This window comes from Amphiprion ocellaris, chromosome 3 (genome assembly GCF_022539595.1).
Source record: "Amphiprion ocellaris isolate individual 3 ecotype Okinawa chromosome 3, ASM2253959v1, whole genome shotgun sequence".
Classification (NCBI taxonomy): domain Eukaryota; kingdom Metazoa; phylum Chordata; class Actinopteri; family Pomacentridae; genus Amphiprion; species Amphiprion ocellaris.
In genome coordinates this window covers 17,462,572-17,482,317 of record NC_072768.1, presented here as the reverse complement: position 1 = coordinate 17,482,317, position 19,746 = coordinate 17,462,572, and the positions used below count along the sequence as shown (strand labels likewise).

The 19,746-nt window shown below is 41.1% G+C and overlaps 1 protein-coding gene across 2 annotated transcripts in view; it reads right to left on the bottom strand.

Annotated features, from left to right (window-relative positions):
- The window catches only part of fbln1 (fibulin 1), a 34,444-nt gene extending 17,367 nt beyond the window's left edge, over positions 1-17,077 (bottom strand). Inside the window, exons 1-10 of one of the 2 annotated variants that reach the window (XM_023284193.3) lie at positions 16,817-17,077; positions 12,653-12,755; positions 10,829-10,958; positions 3,226-3,385; positions 1,994-2,056; positions 1,822-1,908; positions 1,449-1,586; positions 1,188-1,325; positions 336-479; positions 109-234 (exon numbers count right to left, since the gene is read on the bottom strand). In XM_023284193.3, coding sequence (XP_023139961.2) covers positions 109-234; positions 336-479; positions 1,188-1,325; positions 1,449-1,586; positions 1,822-1,908; positions 1,994-2,056; positions 3,226-3,385; positions 10,829-10,958; positions 12,653-12,755; positions 16,817-16,871 — 1,144 coding nt within the window. In that variant the 5' untranslated portion in view covers positions 16,872-17,077. The remainder of the gene's footprint in view (positions 1-108; positions 235-335; positions 480-1,187; positions 1,326-1,448; positions 1,587-1,821; positions 1,909-1,993; positions 2,057-3,225; positions 3,386-10,828; positions 10,959-12,652; positions 12,756-16,816) is intronic. The other variant, XM_023284192.3, reaches the window with a different exon arrangement.
- Between the last annotated feature and the right edge of the window lie 2,669 nt (positions 17,078-19,746).

The following is a 19,746-nucleotide window of genomic DNA, read 5'->3' as shown; positions in this document are numbered from 1 at the left end:
TAAGAAGCAGAAATTATGACAAAATTCTCTGATACACAGTTTATCCAGTACTAGTAGATAAACTGATGCTGTGTGTGTAAGAACACAAAGCAACTACCAGCTGCTTACCTTCACAAACGCGACTGATGCTATTGAAGTTGTAGCCGGGTTCACACTCACAGCGGTAGGAGCCCAGCAGGTTGATACAGCCGTGGCCTGCACAGACCTGTTCGGGTCCCTTACATTCATCAATATCTGTGGAGAGAAATACAAGCAACAGAGAACAGTGTGATGTCCACCTCAGGATGGCTGGTAAGATGCTTTTAACACAGGTATGATGATGTTTTCAGCCGTACCAATACAGCGCGTGCCCTCTTCATTGAGGTGGTAACCTCGACCACAGTTAACGGAGTTCCTTTGGCAGGTGTAGGAGCCGACAGTGTTGATACAGACCTGCCCTCTGTGGCATGGACCTGTCTGGCTGACACATTCATTGATATCTGAGAAGAGAGACACAGAAAACATTGTTAAATTATGAAAACATTGCTCAGGTGAACCTTACACAACATGATATAATGAATGATCAGATTGACCCCACAGTCTAAATGTCTCCTATTAGAGTTTCAGTTTAACTAACCCTTCTCCATGGTTTCATAATTCTTTCTGTTTTGTTGTTGGGTGGCCTACCTGAATTATAATTATCAACAACTCATAACGTTTTTTTGTTTTTTTTTAACAAATCAAGCTGATCGTGCTTTGCAAATACAAGAGAAAACCTGAGAACACCTTAATTTATTGAATAGCAAAGTGACATTGTTGTATCATTATTAACCATTTTAGTATTTTTCCCTGTATATGAGTACATTTTGCCCTGAAAATGGTGCAGCAGAAAAATCCAGGAGGCCACAAAATATAAACATCTGCAATATGGTTGTTTTCCACATCCTGAAGAATCTGTGCAATATCTGAATTTCCACATATGGAAGAATCTGTATAATAATTACAGAACTTGTGTATATTTCTTGTTTTCCACCGATTCCCTACATGTTTGCACTATCCCCTTTGCTGCTGTAACACTGTAAATTTCCCCAGATTAAAAAAAAAGAAAAGAAAGCTTTTCAAACATCTGATGAGATGCATCTTAATGTTAAAGCAAAGCTCTGCATAAGACACTCCTACACTGTAATTCTTTCATTACGGATGCTCACCGATACAGTTTCCGAGGGCGTCCTGGATGAATCCAGCCCCACACTTTACCTTGGGGAGGCAACGGAAGGAGCCCTGGGTGTTTTGGCATTCAAACTCTGGCCCACAGTTATGGATGCCAGTCTCACACTCATCAATATCTGGATGGAGACATCAGAACAGAATTACCACTAAACACGCTAAGAATACCTGCAAATATATGACACAGAAGCACAGATCCGTGTTCATAGGGTCTCTCTGTGAAAGAGGGAAAAGAAACTGACCTTTGCAGTTGTTGTTGTCAGTGAGTTCATAGCCAGTTCCACAGCTGACCTCTCTCTGGCAACGGAATGAGCCCTCTGTGTTGATACAACGCTCTCCGCCCCGACAGTTGCTGGCTCCCAGCAAACACTCGTTGATATCTGAGAGAAGAGAGGAGCTTCACATGTTCAGTAATGAAAAACATTGTATGTCTCCATCTAAATTATCACACTGTTGAGGCTTTTGTTACATCCAATTCAGCCAAAAGTATTCAACAAGTCTGACGTTCATCTTTTAACTGATTTCTTCATCACACCAACTGCTATATGCAGAGTGTTGATACAGAAATAGTATCATTTAAATTAGGAAATGGAGAACAGCACAAACTTGTCTTACCCTCACAACTCTTCCCATCTGGTTTGAGTTTATAGCCTTTGAAACAGGAACAAGTGTCATTCCCCACACAGCGATGAGCACATTTCCCTAAGAAACAACACAAGCACGTTAAGAACTCATCTCTACATTTTAAGGTCAAATCAGTTACCAGTAGAAGTAGCTTATACTTTACCATTGCACTGATCATTTGACACTGTATCATCTCCATTTTCTTTATTGTCATCTTGATTTAGCACTGAGGGAAACAGAGAAGAAACATATATTTCTTCATTCACTCACATACCAACAACTACTGCATCAAATAATGACAACTTACAGAAGCAATAATTTGTTGGCTTATTTTTAATGGTTGATAAATTGGTGATGATAGACTTTCATCCGATTCATTCTCTGCAACCGTTTCTCTCCCACCCGTAAAACTTTATCTCTATGTATTAAAATGGCATATTTACAAGTTTTTATTTACATTAAAAATCCCTTTAAGTTAAAACGACATAGATGTAACTCTACACTGTTGCTTTATTTAGGTCTGTGCAGATCTATGAAGTCCTGACTCTTGCCATTTGAGCATACATATTCAAACCAAACCTAATTTTGAAGACTACTAATGATATAGAAAGAACAAACGTATAAGTTGACAGAATTATCTTCTTAGGTTTATTGTGTATGAAATCCTGGAAGTCTGAATCTGTATATTGAGAACATTGCAGCTTCAGAGTGGAAATGCTCAGCTATAACGCTGACTGACTGCTTTTTGTGTCTTTTTGCATATAAACAACACCACAAAGACATGTCATCAAAGTAAAAAAAACAAACAAACAAAAAACAACAACAATTTAATCTTTAGAGGATGGGATCTTTAACAAATTAGACCGCATCGATGAGTGTTATTTTAGCCTTTACATGCCTACATTATTTTTTTTAGATTAGCTAAATTAAGTTTTTATTTTCTATTCAAAACTCATCTTGTTTTGTATTTATTTTTGTTTATTGGAAAACTGATGGTCATTATAGCAACACTCACTCTAAATCTGTTGGAAACAATATTTTTAAGGAGCAGAATTTTCCATTTAAAATCCCATAGACAGAAATTTCCTGCACTGCTGAAGTGCTCATGAGCAACACACCGAAGCCGGACAAATTCCGCAGATACAGTTCAACCTGACCTGCTTGTATTTAGGTATCAGGCAAAAGATGAAACTGTTCCCTGAATGTGACCTCAAGTTAAAGCTACAAGTAATGAACATAAGCAACCACCAGGGGGCAGTGTGAACTTGTCTTTCTTCACCTAATTGTCCTCAGGTTTTTTTTTCCTATTGTATTCTGCTTATTCATCCCTCCTGTAAAATTAATCAACCACTTCATTGTAAACAGCCTGCTTCATGATTGCATATTTTTACCCACATTCAGTTTGGGATGTGGGTGCTGTCTGATTGTTTGAGGCTCCGTCCACGCAGCAGGCCCTGGACACCAGGCTACACTGGTAGCCCACGGACAGGTTGTGGTCACAAGGTATGCCGTTCTCCTGGGCTGCCTTCCCCAGAAGACAACAGTCACAACACATCTATGAAAAACAGAATACGAGAGAATGAATTAGACTGCATAGCAAGTAAATTCTAAGAGCAGAAAAGAAAAAAAAACACCGGGCCAGGAATTCATGTACCAGCAGAAGTAAAAACCATGTAGACATTAAAGATAAGATCGCTGGGTGGTACGCTGGTTGGTAAAATACAGAGAAAACCTTTTGTTCTTGAAAAATGAGAATGAGGTGCTTCAGACGGCCAGACAGCCGAGCTCTCAATCAACAAGATGGACAGAAAAGGAGGATGATTGAGAAGACACACAACCTGACAGGCTTCAGACAGACAAGACTTTAAAAAAAAAAGTCTGTAAGAAAAACATACAGATGGTCAGACAGACAGTGATGTGATGACATCATCCCCTCTGGCTGATGCATGCTCAATCAGTCATTCTGACAACCTGGTAATGTCAGCCGGGAAGGAGAAAGGTGCAGAGTGTGGGGGATGGGTTACTTTCAGTTAGAGAAACGCTGGTATATAGCTGAAATCTGATAGCGTGCACTGTGTGCGTGCTGTAATGGTAGTGACTGCAAGACTGGACGCATGTCAAAGACTGTAACTCTAATAGTGGCATACCAGTAGAGGTTACCTGCTGCCTGTGTTTGTTTATGTGCAGGTACATGTTTGTGTGGCCTTGACTCTGTTCTAGAATGCTCTAGTCTCAGAAGTTTCCAAGAACCTTTAGGTTCTAGGAAACTTGAGGAAATAAAAACTTTGAGGACAGTGGAGACTGTGCAGACTAGAAAGTGAATAAAAGCAAGCAGCAACTTCCAGGCCTGAAAAATGAAGTCAATGTGGAAATGTCAAAAAGTTGCAGTTCCTCAAATGGCCACTTGAGGCTGGACCCAAAGCAAGTCAATCCCTATAGAGCCTCATGTTAAACTAACCATGTTTGCAGCATAATTAAACATGTTTAGGATCTGGAATGAAAAAACTATTATGGTCTTCACAGCTAATTTCCCTATTTATGGCAACTGTATAGGGGTAAATTCTTACACCATGTCCCAAAAGTTTGTTGTCCCCGCTGGACAACATGTTTGATTGTTTGTCACCAAAATGGGTTACACCTGGTCAATCAGGTACTGTTTGGTTGTTTGCCTGGTCAAATTGTCAGGTCCCAGTATATAAATGTATTGCTTGACCAAAATGCATTATACTCACAACAAACTTTGGAAGCATTGTCACCATGGCCAAGAGTAAGGGTGGAAAAGATACTCTATCAGAGTCTGAGATTCATGCAAAGGCCATTGCTCTTCGAAATGCAGGAAAAACTCATCAGCAGGTAGCTGCAGCCCTTGGCAGAAGTATCCACTGGGTGCAGAAGTGGTTCCAAAGGAGGATCCTTCAAAGACTTGCCTCACTCAGAATGTCCATCTGGCCTAACTGCAAGAGCCAAGGATCTGATGAGAAAGGCCAAGGGTAAAAGACACTAGTCACGACACGACTCAGTCAGAGGCTGCAAAATCTTGGCGAAGATGTTTGTAAGAGCACTGTGCATCATTATTTAACAGAAACATTGCGTCTGAAACCTTACAAGAGGCAACGTACCTCGCGACTCACCAAAATGCAAAAGGTGATGAGACTGACTTTCGCAAAGAAGTACATAACTCTGACTCCAAAAGACTGGGAGAACTGGATTTTCTCTCATGAATGCCTTCTCTACTTATTTCCAACACTCAACAGCCAAAACAACCATATGTATACAGATGATCATGAAAAAGTACCATCTTCTGAGCAAGTGAAATTCAGTGCCCATAGCATGGTTTTTGGGGCTATGTCCACTTCAGGTCTCTCAGAGCCTCACATTGCTCCTCAAGGTACCAAAGTTAATGCACAATATTATATCAACAACATTCTAGAAAAGGTTCTACTTCTAGTTTTTGCCAGGAGGAAAAAAAATGTGCCTTGTGACTGAACGGAAAATGTTTAACAGACATTCGGAATTGGTATTTATGCAGGATGGTGCCCCTGCTCACACTGCCCGTATGACTTAATAATGGTGTTCTGAGCATCTACCTGGATTTCTGTGTAAGGAGGAATGGCCAACAAACTCCCCTGACCTCAACCCAATTGAGAACTGATAGGGAATTGTGAACAGTTGCATCTTTACCAACTCTAAGGCTGTGTTCGAGTGTTGGACATTCCATGCATGAAAGACTGAAAGCCGTCATCAGAGTGAAAGGGGTAAATACTGGTTATTGAATGAATTGATAATATTGCATATTCAGTCTCTGAGTTTTGTTTTTCTGGGGAGAACAAACTTTTGGGACACGGGGTATATAATTTAGACATTTACAATTGTATTAGGATTTAAAGTTATCACTAATTAGAGACGTGGCTTTGAGTGACAGATGGATCCCATCACTGGAAAGCCCATTACCCAGAAACATTTGCATGGCCCACCTCATCTTCATGCCCACTCTACCTCTCTGCTCTTTTTTGGATTAGCCGGGACTCAGGAATCAGGCACTGTCAAGGTGACGACGCTGGAGTCACTAAACTGAGGTTTAAAAGCAAAAAGCTATAGACGATGTCAGGGAGGGTTCATCAATCTTTATCTACAGTCTATGGATAAAATCTAGGGCTTAGCATGTTCAAAAATGCCCAAACATAAAATGTTCCTGCGCAAACACAAAACTATCCTATCCTGAATACAGTTCACAGAGAAAAGCATAAAAGCAGCTTATCCTGATAAGAAGTTTAATCCTCTACCTGACAGACTTTCTTCAAGTAACTAGCTAATGCACATTTCACATGTGAAGAGGCAACTCAGTGCTTGTGCATCATCCTACTGACAAAGTCAACATCTGTTTTCATCTTACTAAACAAACTATTGTGCACTCCCTGGAAAATACAAAGAAAATCAAATGGAACTTGTTTTCTGCATGACTCAGGCAGCACATTAAACAAATCTGCTTTTCATCTTCCAGACTGACCAGAGAAGGTACACATTACATGCAACATCATTTTCCCTGCCAAAATCATTCTTCATCATCCTAAGTGTAGGCAGTTTTTGTGTAATCCACGTATCGTCAGCCCACTGCCCTTTACTCTGAGAAAACACAGACTCATCAGCAAACCCAGAGTTGTGAAACAGTGCACGCACATCTTTTGTCCAAGAGACAATCCTTTGTTTCTCCCAAATAAATATTTTTCTTGTCCTCCTGCCTTCTGTCATGTCAAGTAATCAATTCCATAACTCACATGTTTCCTGCAGCCAATTTTGCTTCGTATTTGTGCACGCCCAGAGACAACTGTTTTGCACTGATTCACAAATAGAATTATATTTAAGGCCCCTGAATCATACAGGATACAAACAAGCATGAAGGAATATATTTGAAATATTACCATCTATCATGTATTATTTCAGTTTTCTTATTGTTACTGAACACCATTTTTTAAATTAAACATAAACCTAAAAGAATATTTGCTGTATTTTTTTCAGATGATTATTGTAATACAAGACCTTATATGGCTTTTGGGATGTTTGCAATTGCCAATTATTGCATTTTTCTACATTTTCTAAGTCACTGCATTGCACTGAATTGTTACGTGAACAGGGGATCTCTGACTGCCAGTTGTTGTTCAACTACAAAGAAAGAAAGAAATATAACCCACATGAAACACAACATCTAACTGACAGCGGTTTTTGGTGAAAGTGTTACACTGGTTGGATATTACTCTTAATATAAGGTACTGAAACAGCCTGTGGAGGTTGTGTTGGGCTACAGCCCTGGATCAGACTACAAGGCTGGTCAATGTAGTCATATAGTACAAGTATATAGTTGGCCACAGCTTGATCCGTAATGAATACAGTGTTGCATTGATCATTATTATAATTTTAAATGTAATCATCAGTCCTATTGTGCTTGTTTCTATGCTACTATTGAAACATGTCTTAACTCCTGAGCATAAATAAACTTGACTCAAAAGGTGATTGAAGAAAAACAAGGCAAACGGGCGTCCCATGTGGCGAGTAACAAATGAAAACAACAAATGTATGTTGTAATTTCAAGCACAAAAAATATTTATTCAAAACGAAACTCTTAGACTAATCAGATTTTAACCATATTTGGGAAAACACACAAACTGTGGCATTTACAAGGACAACTAAGTATCATCTTCCCGTTTTAAATGCCATAGCAGATAGCCACTGTTTATTTAGTGCTCATCAGCATTGCTTCACAGAGTCTTAATTATTGCTGTGATGTGATTGCAGATTATACAACAAATGAGTCTACAATCTTAATCAAATAGATCCACATTCAAAAAGGTGGCCTTGAGTATAAATATTGCTCAAATTCTAACTTGGCAATTTCAGAAAACTGGTTGAAATGAATAAAACTGATCAACGTGGGGAAAAGTCTGCATTTAAAGCAATTAGAATCCAGATTTTGAATGTGAGTAACTCAGAAGGGTTCATAGTTAAAAGTCTTCAGGAAATGATGTAGGTCACCTCTTCTCTACAGAACTTAGCTGTCTTTCTCTGAGCTGTTTATTACAATTGTTGTATAATTGTATAACAATTGTTGATTTGCGAACAAAATTACACATACTGACAAGTTAAGAGCATAACACAGACTATTTTGTGTGGTCTGATACCACAGAAAAGCAACTGTTGCACAAATTGCTAAAAGCCCTAATGCTGGCTATGATAGAAAGGCGTCAGAACACACAGCACATTGCAGCTTGCTGTGATATAAGCTAGAGAACAGGACCATATAGCAATGGAAGAAAGTGGACTGGACTGATACATTTTATTCACCATCATGTGGACAACTGTGTGTGTGTGCTTTGTATAGCTTGGGAAGCGGTGGCTGAAGGATGCACAGTGGGATGAGATGCTCTGGTCAATGCTCTACTAAGAAAGTTTGGGTTAAGGCTTCCATGTGGATGGTACTACTTCATAGCTTCTACTGAAACACTGCTGTAGACCACGTTCACCCCTTCGATCGCCCCTGATTGCAGTGACTTCTTTCAGCAGGATAATGTACCCTGCTACACTGCAAAAAATGTATAAGGTTTGAGGAAAATGACCAAGACTTCAAGATGTTGACTTGGCTCCCAAGGTCTCCAGATCTCAATCTCATCGAGTGTCTGTGGGACGTGCTTAAAAAACCGGAGTGATGCACGATGGCCCCACTTTGCAACTGACGTCTTGATGTCTGATACTGCAGGACACTTTCAGAAGTATTGAGAAATTCATGCCTTGGTGAGTCGAAACTGTTTTGGCTGCACAGTGGGAATCAAGAATGTAGTAGGCAGGTGATTTTAAACTTCTAACTGGTCTAACTGTGTAACATGTCAAGCCTTGATTATACTCGCTTGATGGATTCTGCTCTATACATGCACAGTAGATATGCATCACTCAAATGCAGACTTCTGCTGAACATGCACAGTACTGCTCTGGTAGCAACACAAATTTTGAGCTACATGTGAAAGTCTGCAGAGGGGCCTGTACGAACTTTCCCAAACTTGGGCAGATGACGAAATTTACGTCACACGGACTCTAGTGGACCCTGATGTACTCATGCAGGCTTAACTCATAACACTGATCCATGTAGGTAGACAGACCACCTAGGGGCTTTTCCTACTGCTCCAGTTTTTATGCTATGATAAGCTAATAAACTCCTTCCTGTAGCTCTATAGGAAACTCCCAATATAGCAGGACTCACACACAAATAAGCATATTTCCTTCAGATGCCGGATATTCTACAGTTCTAGTTTCATTTAGCAGACACTTTCATCCAAAGCTATGTCGACTGAGAGTAGACACAACACAAGTAAGGATCAGTCAGGAGAAGACAACCTGGATAAGTGCCATAAAACAAGTTCAAGTGTGATAATAGGACTGTGATGCCTTCAGGCAGTGTGCACGTAATCGGAATTTTTTATTTTTTGCAGTCTGTCAAGTGCAAAGGTGGGCAGTGAAGGGCTGGGTTTTTAATCTTTTCTTAAAGACTCAGAGGGACTCTGCAGATTGAACAGAGTTTGATAACTAGTTCCACCACCAGGGAACCACAGAAGAGAAGAATCTAGCTATATCCAGCACTTTTTGTTGGCGGAGTATAGTGAGTGGGATGGAGTGTACACCTGAATGAGAGAGTTCAGGTAGGAGGGAGCTGTTTTCATTGTAGTTTTGAATGCAAGTGTGAGAGTTTTTAATTTTTTGCAGGCAGTAACTGGAAGCCAGTGAAGTGATGTGAGCAGCAGGTTGACTTGATGTTTTTGGCGGGGAGGCCTGCCAGTAAGGAGCTGCAGTAGTCGATGGGTGATATTACGAGAGTCTGTACCAGGTGTTGCATGTTCAGACAGGACTGGTCTGATCATCCCGATGTGGTAGAGGGTGAATCGACATGACCAAGCAACAGAGGCCACATGAGCCTTGAAGGTTAGTTGGTCATTGATCATGACACCCAAGTTTCTGGCAGACTTTGTGGATTTGAGTTGGGTTAAATCAAGCTGGATGTTGATTTCTTGTTGTATAGAGGGACTGGCTGGGATGACAAGGAGCTCGGTCTTGGAGAGGCTGAGTTGAAGGTGGCGTTTTTCCATCCACGCCGGGATATCTGCAAGGCATGATGAAATCCAGGCAGGGACAGTTTGATTGTCCAGGGGGAACGACAAGAAGAGCTGGGTATCATCAGCATAGCAATGGATATGTCTGTAATGGATAGGGAATAGTTCTCATTTTTGTCCTAATAGTTAAGAAACAACTACTTTTGGGATTGTTTTTCCTTTATGTCATCGACAGTTCAGGTGGGGATTTTCATTTTGAAGATACCTTTGACTAGTTTGATTAGTGAACCAATGCACAAACCTGACTTTACCATCATTTCTTATCTCCTAATCAATCTTTTGTCTTATTCATCTTAACTGAGCACATTAAGGTACAAGCTACCACCTGCACTTCAGAGTTCATCAAGTGAAGACAAGCTGTCTCACTGATAATTATCTCACCCCATAAAGAAAGTGCATCAAATTGCAGATCTCCTTGTGCCAAGCATTTATCTTGGTGATGTGTTGATGTGCAGAATGTTGTGAAAATTAAGGGGCACAGAGGATTTGGTCGAGAGGGAATAAAAATGTAGAAAGGCTGAAAAGTGCTTGGCTGTGAGCCTGTGAAAGATTCTAGAGTCAGAGCTAAATTTATAATCTAGCTGACAGCAACAAGCTCCATTCCTCCCTGGAGTGATATGCCTCATCCTGCACACGGCACACACGCAAAAACACATAGAGATATATTCCATTGCTCTAATCAATCACTTGCTTTAAAACTGGCTGTCCAGCGGAGTGATGTACTGTCCACTGACCAAGTAGAGGAAGATTTTAGGTTCACACAGTGATTTCATTTTCTGTTTTGTCTCTGTTTAGAGTATTTTCAGTACATACAGCTTTTATAGACATGTATACAGGTATGAACACACCTTTGTAGTCTTGGTCTCGCAGGTGTTGGTGAATAAAGAATCGCAGGCTCCTTGGTCTTTGGCCATGTTGATGCCGGTGGTGCACATTTTATCCTCGAGCACCGTTACACAGCACTGCTCCTGCACTATCCTGTAAGCAACAACAACAACAACAAAACACAAAACACAGGTGGTGCATTTATTCTCAGTCCTATCAATAATCTCCTTGCGGCAAAGCAACTCTGCCTTAAAGTGCAGCCCATTAAAATCGGCCCGAGGCGAGGCTGACAGGGATCTCACATCGCACTAAAAATGCGTGGATGAGTGGGTTCCTGAGTGGGTTCAGAGGAGGGCACTGCAAGCTTATTGTGCTTTGCGAAGCTGCCGTCACAGGCCTCAGCAGCACAACATGACACCTTTGTTCTGTTGTTTTCGGCCCTAGTTTAAACCAGCATCTCTGTCCCAAGTTTGTTTTGTCCACCTCTACATCTCTTTGCTCCCAGTAGGATTGTGGCTTTTTGAATTTTAGAATAACATTACTAAAAAAAAACCACTCCCTTATTATAAGCACACTACATCCTGTAAGAATGAAGAACAGTTGGGCAATATTTGGGTGACTAACTGCTGCCAGTAAATTCACTTTTCTTGCAGTCAGTGACATCACTTGGGCAGAGTTAGTCTACAATTTCAAAATCAGTAATGGCATGTTACAGATGGGATATAAAACATCACTATGAGAATAAAGTGGGTGACACATCGATAAAGTAAATGTCAAGAGCAATATTTCGGACAAACACAGCCCCTCACATGGGAGCAGTATTATCAAAACATCAGTTTCTTAAGGCTTCAGTTCTTATCTGATTTCACTGTAATATCTAGTATTTCTTGTTTGTCAGTGGAGTCCAATGTTTTACCAGAGGGTGACTGTTGCTGTCTGCTCTGGATCACACTGCAGTTTTACAAGACAGAAAGCATAAAACACCACCCCCTCACCTCTCTTCTCTCATTTCCAACAAACCCCTTTATCAAGTCTTACCAGAAATATCTTTCCACATAAACTACTGTAGTTCTCAAATTCACATCAAGGCACACACCTCCCTCTGCAGAACCTTTTAAGGGCACACTCACACCCCTGTTTTTCTTTTCTTTTTCTCCTCTTTCGCTCCACTCTTTTCTCTCCCTTCACTTTTTTCCTTTGGTGTCTGAAGTAATCGTTCAGATTTCCTGTTATTGCCTCTCTCCATCCTCCTCTATGTCGCGTTTCACCTCTAAGGTATTTCCTGGGTTTTGAAACAGCCCCTCTTCTGACCCCCCCTCACCCTTTTCCACCCCCAAATACACCCCGCTCCCCCACAAATCCCTGCCCTTTTCCTCTCTTCCCCTCACACTATAATTTAGACAAATTTGGGATCACTTAGGGTGGCTATGGTAAATGTGTTTGCCATCAGTGTTCACAGCAGCAGATCGTCCTGGTTCATGTGCCCTGAACCTGTGGCAGCACACCTTCTAGGGTTACCAGCAGGCCTGTTATTATCCCATCACTATTAGTGTTTCCTGCTCTCACGTGAAGTGAATAATGTGCTCAGAGATTTATGGGAGTAAGGTAAAGTAATCTCATATTAGGGGCATACAGACATTTCCCTCAAACATGGAGCAGGCCAAATCCCTTGGAGCCAATACTGCATTAGCTTCTGTAGTGCAAATAGAAAATGTAAGACTCTGACCAAGGGTGCGATATTTAATGACTTGTAAATCTGAAAAAGCACCAGGTGAATCCACTAACCAGACCTCTTAAACATACATCTGGAACCACTGAGGGCAAAGCACCAGATAGCACCTGTTTACCTGCATGTGGCCGACCCAGAAATGAGCGGGAGGGCGGCACAGTCTTGGTTGTCGTTGCCACGCTTCTGGCCATCTTTACAGCACTCCTCTATGGAGATTTGCTCTGCTCGTACAAACAATGAAGACAACACAAGATTGAATGTGTGAAAAAAATGTGTGAAAATCACTGTCACAATGGCATTTTCATATGTTGGTCAAAGACACATTCACTGCAGGAGATGTGTAGAGCCACATGGAACACTGCTGCATCTGTACATAACACACCTGTCCGCACACTTCAACACACTGGCCTTGAGACTGTTCTCTTATCATTTCAACTGTTCATTACGTGCAAAATATATCAAATGGCACCATGAGTAATATTTTGTGATCAAGCATGAAGACATTTCTTTTTGCTATTTGAGTTGGTTTGTCTAACATATTGTTCTTGACAGCAATCTGTTTTGAATCCCATGTTGGTTCTACTACTTAAATGTCCAGAAATTAACTCTTTTAACATCTCAACTGACATGATGGCTGTCTTGTACAGAAGTTTTATTGAATTTTTTTTAAAACTTTTGCATTATTGCTTGGCTTGGAAACCTAAACTTGCTCAGATAGAATGGCTACTAAGATCTCAGGGAGGAGTTAGGGCAAGCATTTGGTCATTTGTAACAGACAGGTCCTTCAGAAGGATAGTGCCATATTGGACTACCAAGACCATCCTCTGCATACAAACTTTGAGTTACTGCCCCCAGACTTCTTTCATGGCACCTGTTTGGATGACTAACAGCCTCCATGTTTCCTTCATCCCAAGTGCTATTGATATGCCTAATGGCAATTAGCACACTGGCTGCGTTTCTTGCACAACCTTGGCACATCTGCAGACATTTGCATTTGCAATGATGAATACTGGTCCTTGGTATGAATTTATATTTCCATTTCTTTTGTAATTTATCATCAACATTGTCGCTTTGTATTCTTGACATTATGGGAACTCGCTGCATTTGCCCTTGTGCGACAGTAAAGATAGTCGTGAACAAACAAAAGAGGATCTTGCCATTGTGCTTTAGGGCAAATTGCTTATTATTCTGTGAAAGATGGGAAAACAAAATTTAAAATCTGTCTGACAATTTAAACAGCCTTTAGGGGCTTTTTTTTGCCAAAGACAATGAATGATGGATATGTTGTTGCAGACACAAGAGACGCTTTTTTGACTGGAGCACAACCAACTCTGTGGTGATCTGGCTGTTTATACATGTGGATTAGAGAGTGTGGAATGCCTTGACTCTGTAAACAATCAGCCATCGCAATCCCATCAACTACATTCATTCGCCTGTGGTTTGTGTGATCTGCCAAACGTGAAATAGCTTTGGCAGATCGACTTCTTGGACTTTTTTTGCCTACGGCTCAAACCAGCATCAGTACGCCAAATTGTTATTAAAAATAAGTTTCCCAAGAGGGAAAAAAAGAGAAAACAAACTCACCGTGAAATAAATTTTGTTGATCCAGTGTAACAGAATATGAGTTGTTGCTGGTTAGTGACTAAATGCTCTGAATGAGTGGGAATAGTGATTGTGAAATGCACTGAACAAAGCCATCTGTTTGAGACATAATGTCTGCTGGGAGAAGTCTCGCAGGAGTGAGCAAGTTTAGATAATAAGTTAGATTAGTTAGGGAGGACAAGTGTCTGGAATAGCAGTCCTCAGTTTTATAGATCTGCTGCTTTCTCCCAGAGGACCAGGAGGAATTTTATTATAACCATTAAATCAAAATAGTCGAGCTGAGGCAAAAGCAGGAATAGTCATTATCAGTCTCCATATTGATAAGCTTTATAGCAACACAGTGCAAGCCTAACAATAAAACTTTGCATCTACACAATAGTCAAAGGGTTTTAATGACTCCTGTTCCGCAGGTCATGGGTAAGACACAACAATGACTAAGAGTTTATCATATTTGACAAATGTGGTTTCTAAAGAAAGTGAGTCAGGTTCCAAGGAAACAAAGCACAGAATTAAAACACCACTGCTACTGCATGAAGGACGGCAGAATCATGAATCAAGGATTTATTACTAGACTGCCACATTAGCTGACTCACGGCTGACTTCTGGAAGTCTGGCACATCCCAGTATCCTCTGCCCAATAAACCTTGTAGCAGCTGGATGAAATGAAATGGCATTTTAAAAGCTTTTTCTCATAGACCTACCAAGCAGGACCACTTAAACTCTCTTTCTCTCTCTATTTATCTATCCATCTCTCATTTTCTGTCTTTGAAATTTAAAGCTACAGTGTGTGCCTACAGAAAGCTGATAATATGAATATAAAGTTGCATTGCACATCATTAAATGCTCATACTAAAGTGTTAATGACCAAAAGTGAACTGCCCCGATAAAGCAATTCTCCCAACTCTGTATATGTTGTCCAAGTAATTTACATCCTCTTGCCAAAACACGTAATTTTGTGTTCAAACAGGAAAGGCATCCAAGAAGTACCTTTCCAGACTCCACCAAATAACTAATCCTTATTCCCGTCTCTCCAGCGCCACAGTCAGTATATTTTCAGTGACAGGAATAGTTGGTCACAAGTCTGTTCCCAGTGATCCATTCTGGAGTTTTCCCCCCACAGCAGCTCTCTGCTGATAACTAACTCTAACCCACCAGGCATCACACAGTCATTCCAATGCCACCACTGTCTGCTGCTTTGCAAACCTAAATTGAAAGACCAGAAGTGCCTTGGAGCTGCGTGGCTTCTTGAGTTTTATCAAAAGAAGCAAAACCAGGCACAGCCGTTCTCTGGTTCAGATACAGTCTGCCACGGCTCTCTGTCTCTGTGATGTATTGTCTGTCTGGAGAAAGGCTAATTTCCATTTCGGATGACATTGCTGGTTGTGAGGACCATTCGGTCTTGGCAGAGCTGCACATGGCTCGCCTGCGTCTAGACGCCTCATGTAAACAAGGCTTAATGAGCCCAGCGGTGGAGCTCCGCCCAGACAGAGTAGCTGTTCTGGGCCAGACATCACAGCAGGAGTGTGCATCTCCTCCAGAGGCTGCACTGGAGGCTTTTATTTGGACGTTTCTGTCAGTCTTGATATGAAAAGGCTGTTGCAAATGATGTCATTCACCAACACAACTACGTACTCTATCTATCTATCTATCTATCTATCTATCATGAAGTTTTAATGACGTATTCCTACTTTAAACAGGTCTATAAAACACTGGTGGGAATTTTGTTCAAATACCTGTTAGAGCTGATACCTGCCTGAGTTGTACTCACAGCTGACCCCCTACAAAGAGGGCAACTTAGAGAAAAGTGCCCCTGCTAACTGTGAAAATTGCCCCATGTGTGACCAGAGGACCAGGAGCATTTGGATATGGCTCTTCCTACGCCTCAGTGACCCTGCTCAAGTATAAATCACGCCCGTCTGTCTAGACCGTCCTGTGCTGGTGAGACTCTGGTGTTTCTGACATAGCATCCCAGCATACCAAGGCACTTGGCCTTTGACTTGCAGGGCAGAAAGTACAGAAACGGTGGGTAGTGAGAACTCTCACTTGACAACTTATATCCAACTGCACTTTAACTGTCTGCGTGTGACGAGGGCAGCTTTCTATATGAGCTTATAGATCAAAGTGAATCAAGGCACAAACTAAATGATAGTTAAAGGCACAGTTCACTTACTGACATGAAAGTTTCAAAGATTTTTTTACACATGTGCAATATGCAAAAAGTTTAAAGGTGCTGGAAATTACTTCATTGCAAGGCTTTAGATTAACTACTGTATCTTGTGAGGTGGACTGGCAAACTATAGAAAGAAACAAAAACAAATAATGAATTTATCATAACTTTAAAGTTGCAATTGTGTGTGTTTTTTATACAACGATGCAATGAATTAAAGGGAATTTTCAACATGGCTTCATTTAAATGCAGACCTGCTACACTTTGAAGCACCCAGCTTTGTAAACTGTGCTTTCATCACATGCCCCAACTAGTCAAGACAAATGCATCACTTCCCCTGATCTTACTCTTTGTCTGTTATCTGTGTTTGATTCTTGCTGGAAATACCTCGACAGATGCAAGTAAGAAGTTATCAAACAATTTAAAATTTAGTCAAAGCAGTATCAGACACAAATGGCACTGGCTTGGTCTGTCCTAATTAAAAGTACAGCTTCTTCTACAAAGGTAACTTACCTTGGCCAAGCAGGACTCCGACCAGAGCGCAAAGCAGCACTACGCACAGAGCCATTGAATGAGGAGAGATTCTGCTGGAAACTGGCGCTAAAAATGTGTTTGAGCTCGCTGGACTCTCCGACGCTGCTTGTTCTGCAGGACGTGTGAATAAACGGCGTAGCTCCTTTAAAAAAAAGAAAGGAAAGAAAGCTGGGGATCGTGGAGGAGAAGAAGAAGTGGATGAGATGGAGCTGGAAGTCGCAGCGTGACTGGAGGAACGAGCGTCTAATTATGGGACCGTGAGGGGCGGGCTGGGGCCACAGACACACACTTATTTCTAATCTAAAATCGTTTTTCTCCTCATGAATCCTAAATTACAACTTTTACAACATATTGGAATTCAGTTTTTTTTTTTTTTTTGCTTTAGCATGTGCAGATTACATTTAATTTCACCCATAAGTGAATTTATACTGAAGTTTAGTGTCACTTTATATTCTGTCAGGAATTTATAAATGACCTCTGCTTTTAAAATGTTTGAGACGAATGATGTATTTATGCTTTTTGGAAATAATAAGAGCCAAAATACTGCCCTGGGAGTTGTGGGCTGTCATATTTTTTTGTGCACAGCCTACATTAGGATTTGCAAGTGTCTTTGTGCTACTGTGCCATGAAGTATGCGTGCACACATGGAAATTGTCTTCCCATCAATGGCACGGTAGACTTTTTCTGTCTGTGACTAATGATTGTAGTGATTATTCAACATCTGGAGCTGGTTTGGGGTATTTTTTAAAATGTGTTGTGGCTATGTCCAGACTGTAAGCCTCGTAAACCTTTTGGGTATCTCAGGCAGACGAAATAATGGGAATTCAAAAACAAATATTTTCACTTCTGCTCTCTTCAAATCACTCCAGTGAATCACTTCTAAATTTGAGACTGGATGCAAAATCAGAAACTGTGCCACTGCATCCTCCCTTAGAAATACTGTATCTGCACTGTGGTACCACAGGTCCCTTTAGGGCTACTGCTGAGACTGTGTTTCTCCAATAAAGTTAATGAATTAAAGCTTTTGTAACTGTGCCACAGATGTGGGCTCACCAACTGCCAGAGTGATCATGAACTGTGAGAAGGGGCCTGGCATAAACAAACCACAGACATACATGGATGCGCACACACACACACACACACACACACACACACACACACACACACACACACGCACACACACACACACACACACACACACACACACACACACACACACACACACACACGTCTACCGGATTTGGCAAGACTTGCAGAAATAATTGCTAGACTGCATTATAAACATTTTGTACCAACTAAGGCCCTCTGCAAATGCAATCAGTCTACTGACTCTGGGCATGGTGACAGAGAGAGGTTAAATGATCTTCTAATCAGAGCCATATGTCTCCACCACCAGTCTAGCCAGTCAAGAAACATCACCGAGGACTCGATATCGGGACACCACAAGCATACAGGAAAGCCCACAATTATATGACAGTTATAAATGGATAACTGCACTGTTAAAAATGTAGTGTGTAACCAGTGGTGTCTTAATCTCTTTGCTTCTCCGCCCACCACAGTCTGTATTTCCTGATGGTAATTGTACTCCGCTGACAATCTTCCTATACGACCACATCTTAATAGACCACGCTAATGTTTTGCATGTTCCGGCCCATTAAAATGCATGATACGCATTTGAGAATGTTATTTGTACTTTCCAGACAGTCACTTGCCTCCATTCGTTTCATTACACAGCACCAGTATTGCAGAGCTGGCTACCAGGGGAAGGGATTTGAGTTTAATCTAATGTGATTTTATCTTTCTCTTTTAAAAAATACAGCTGACTTTCTCAGTATTTGTGTCTAGGATCTCTTTTCTAATAAAACTGACTTTTAAAAACTAGCCTGTAGTGAGCTTTTAGAGAGTTTGCTTGAGTAGGTAATCCATCACAGTAAACATGGGGTCTGTTTTTATTTTTCTCTGTCATTGCAGTTGCATGGTAAAGCATAACAGATTTTATATTGCCTCACTACAGCACAGCAATATAACCTTGACAAGAACAAAAACTGACAGTGTTTATAGCAATGGATAACCTAACTTCAGCAGGCTTTGTGCAAGTTCCTAGAAGTAGTTGAACAGTCGGAAAACACTTCAACAGATTAAACACATTAAGTATTGAAGTAAAGACTGTTAGTACAGCAGTGCATGTTTGGTTCCTGCAGTCATCTATCAGTTAAGGTCAGTTAACCGTCTCTGAACTGTAAAAGTTATCACAACAACAAAGAGCACCCCTCTCCTGGTGGCTTGTCCTTTATCTTATCTGTGCCTGCTGTAATGTAGAAAACAGATAATGCACCAAATAAGGAATGAAGAATGTCCTAAATGAGCCAGACCAGTGCCAGGCTCCGAGGCTGGCCGGCTACAGTGAACATCTGAGGCCAACTTCTCATGCGCCTTGCAGCCGACCAGAAACTACCGTCTCTCACTCCACCTCTCCACCTCCAATCTACATTTGGGCTTTAACAAGAAACAGCAGCATGAACTGACCTTCTAGCTCATAGGTGGAGGAAATTGGAGTGGCCGAGGTCGCATTCAAACAATGCTAATCTTGTGGGGGGTGCAGTACAGTTCCTTTGAAGCTCAACAAAGCCTGTCTTGCCACATCTGTGTCAATCTGCAGAGGGCCACTAACAGGGCCAGGCAGACTGAGGGCTGCACTGTGGGGCCCAAAAGAACCTGGACTCACTGTTTATCAGCACAACACTGTAAAAAAAGAAAGTAACTGAGTTTAGGTTTTAAAGAAAAGGAACAATGCTTTGCTATTTTTTCAAGTGGGACATTAATAGACTCAATAAACATGCAATTACAAGATGAAAGACATATACTGATCGTTACCTGGCAAGAATTAAGCAATTTTACTTTATTGTAGC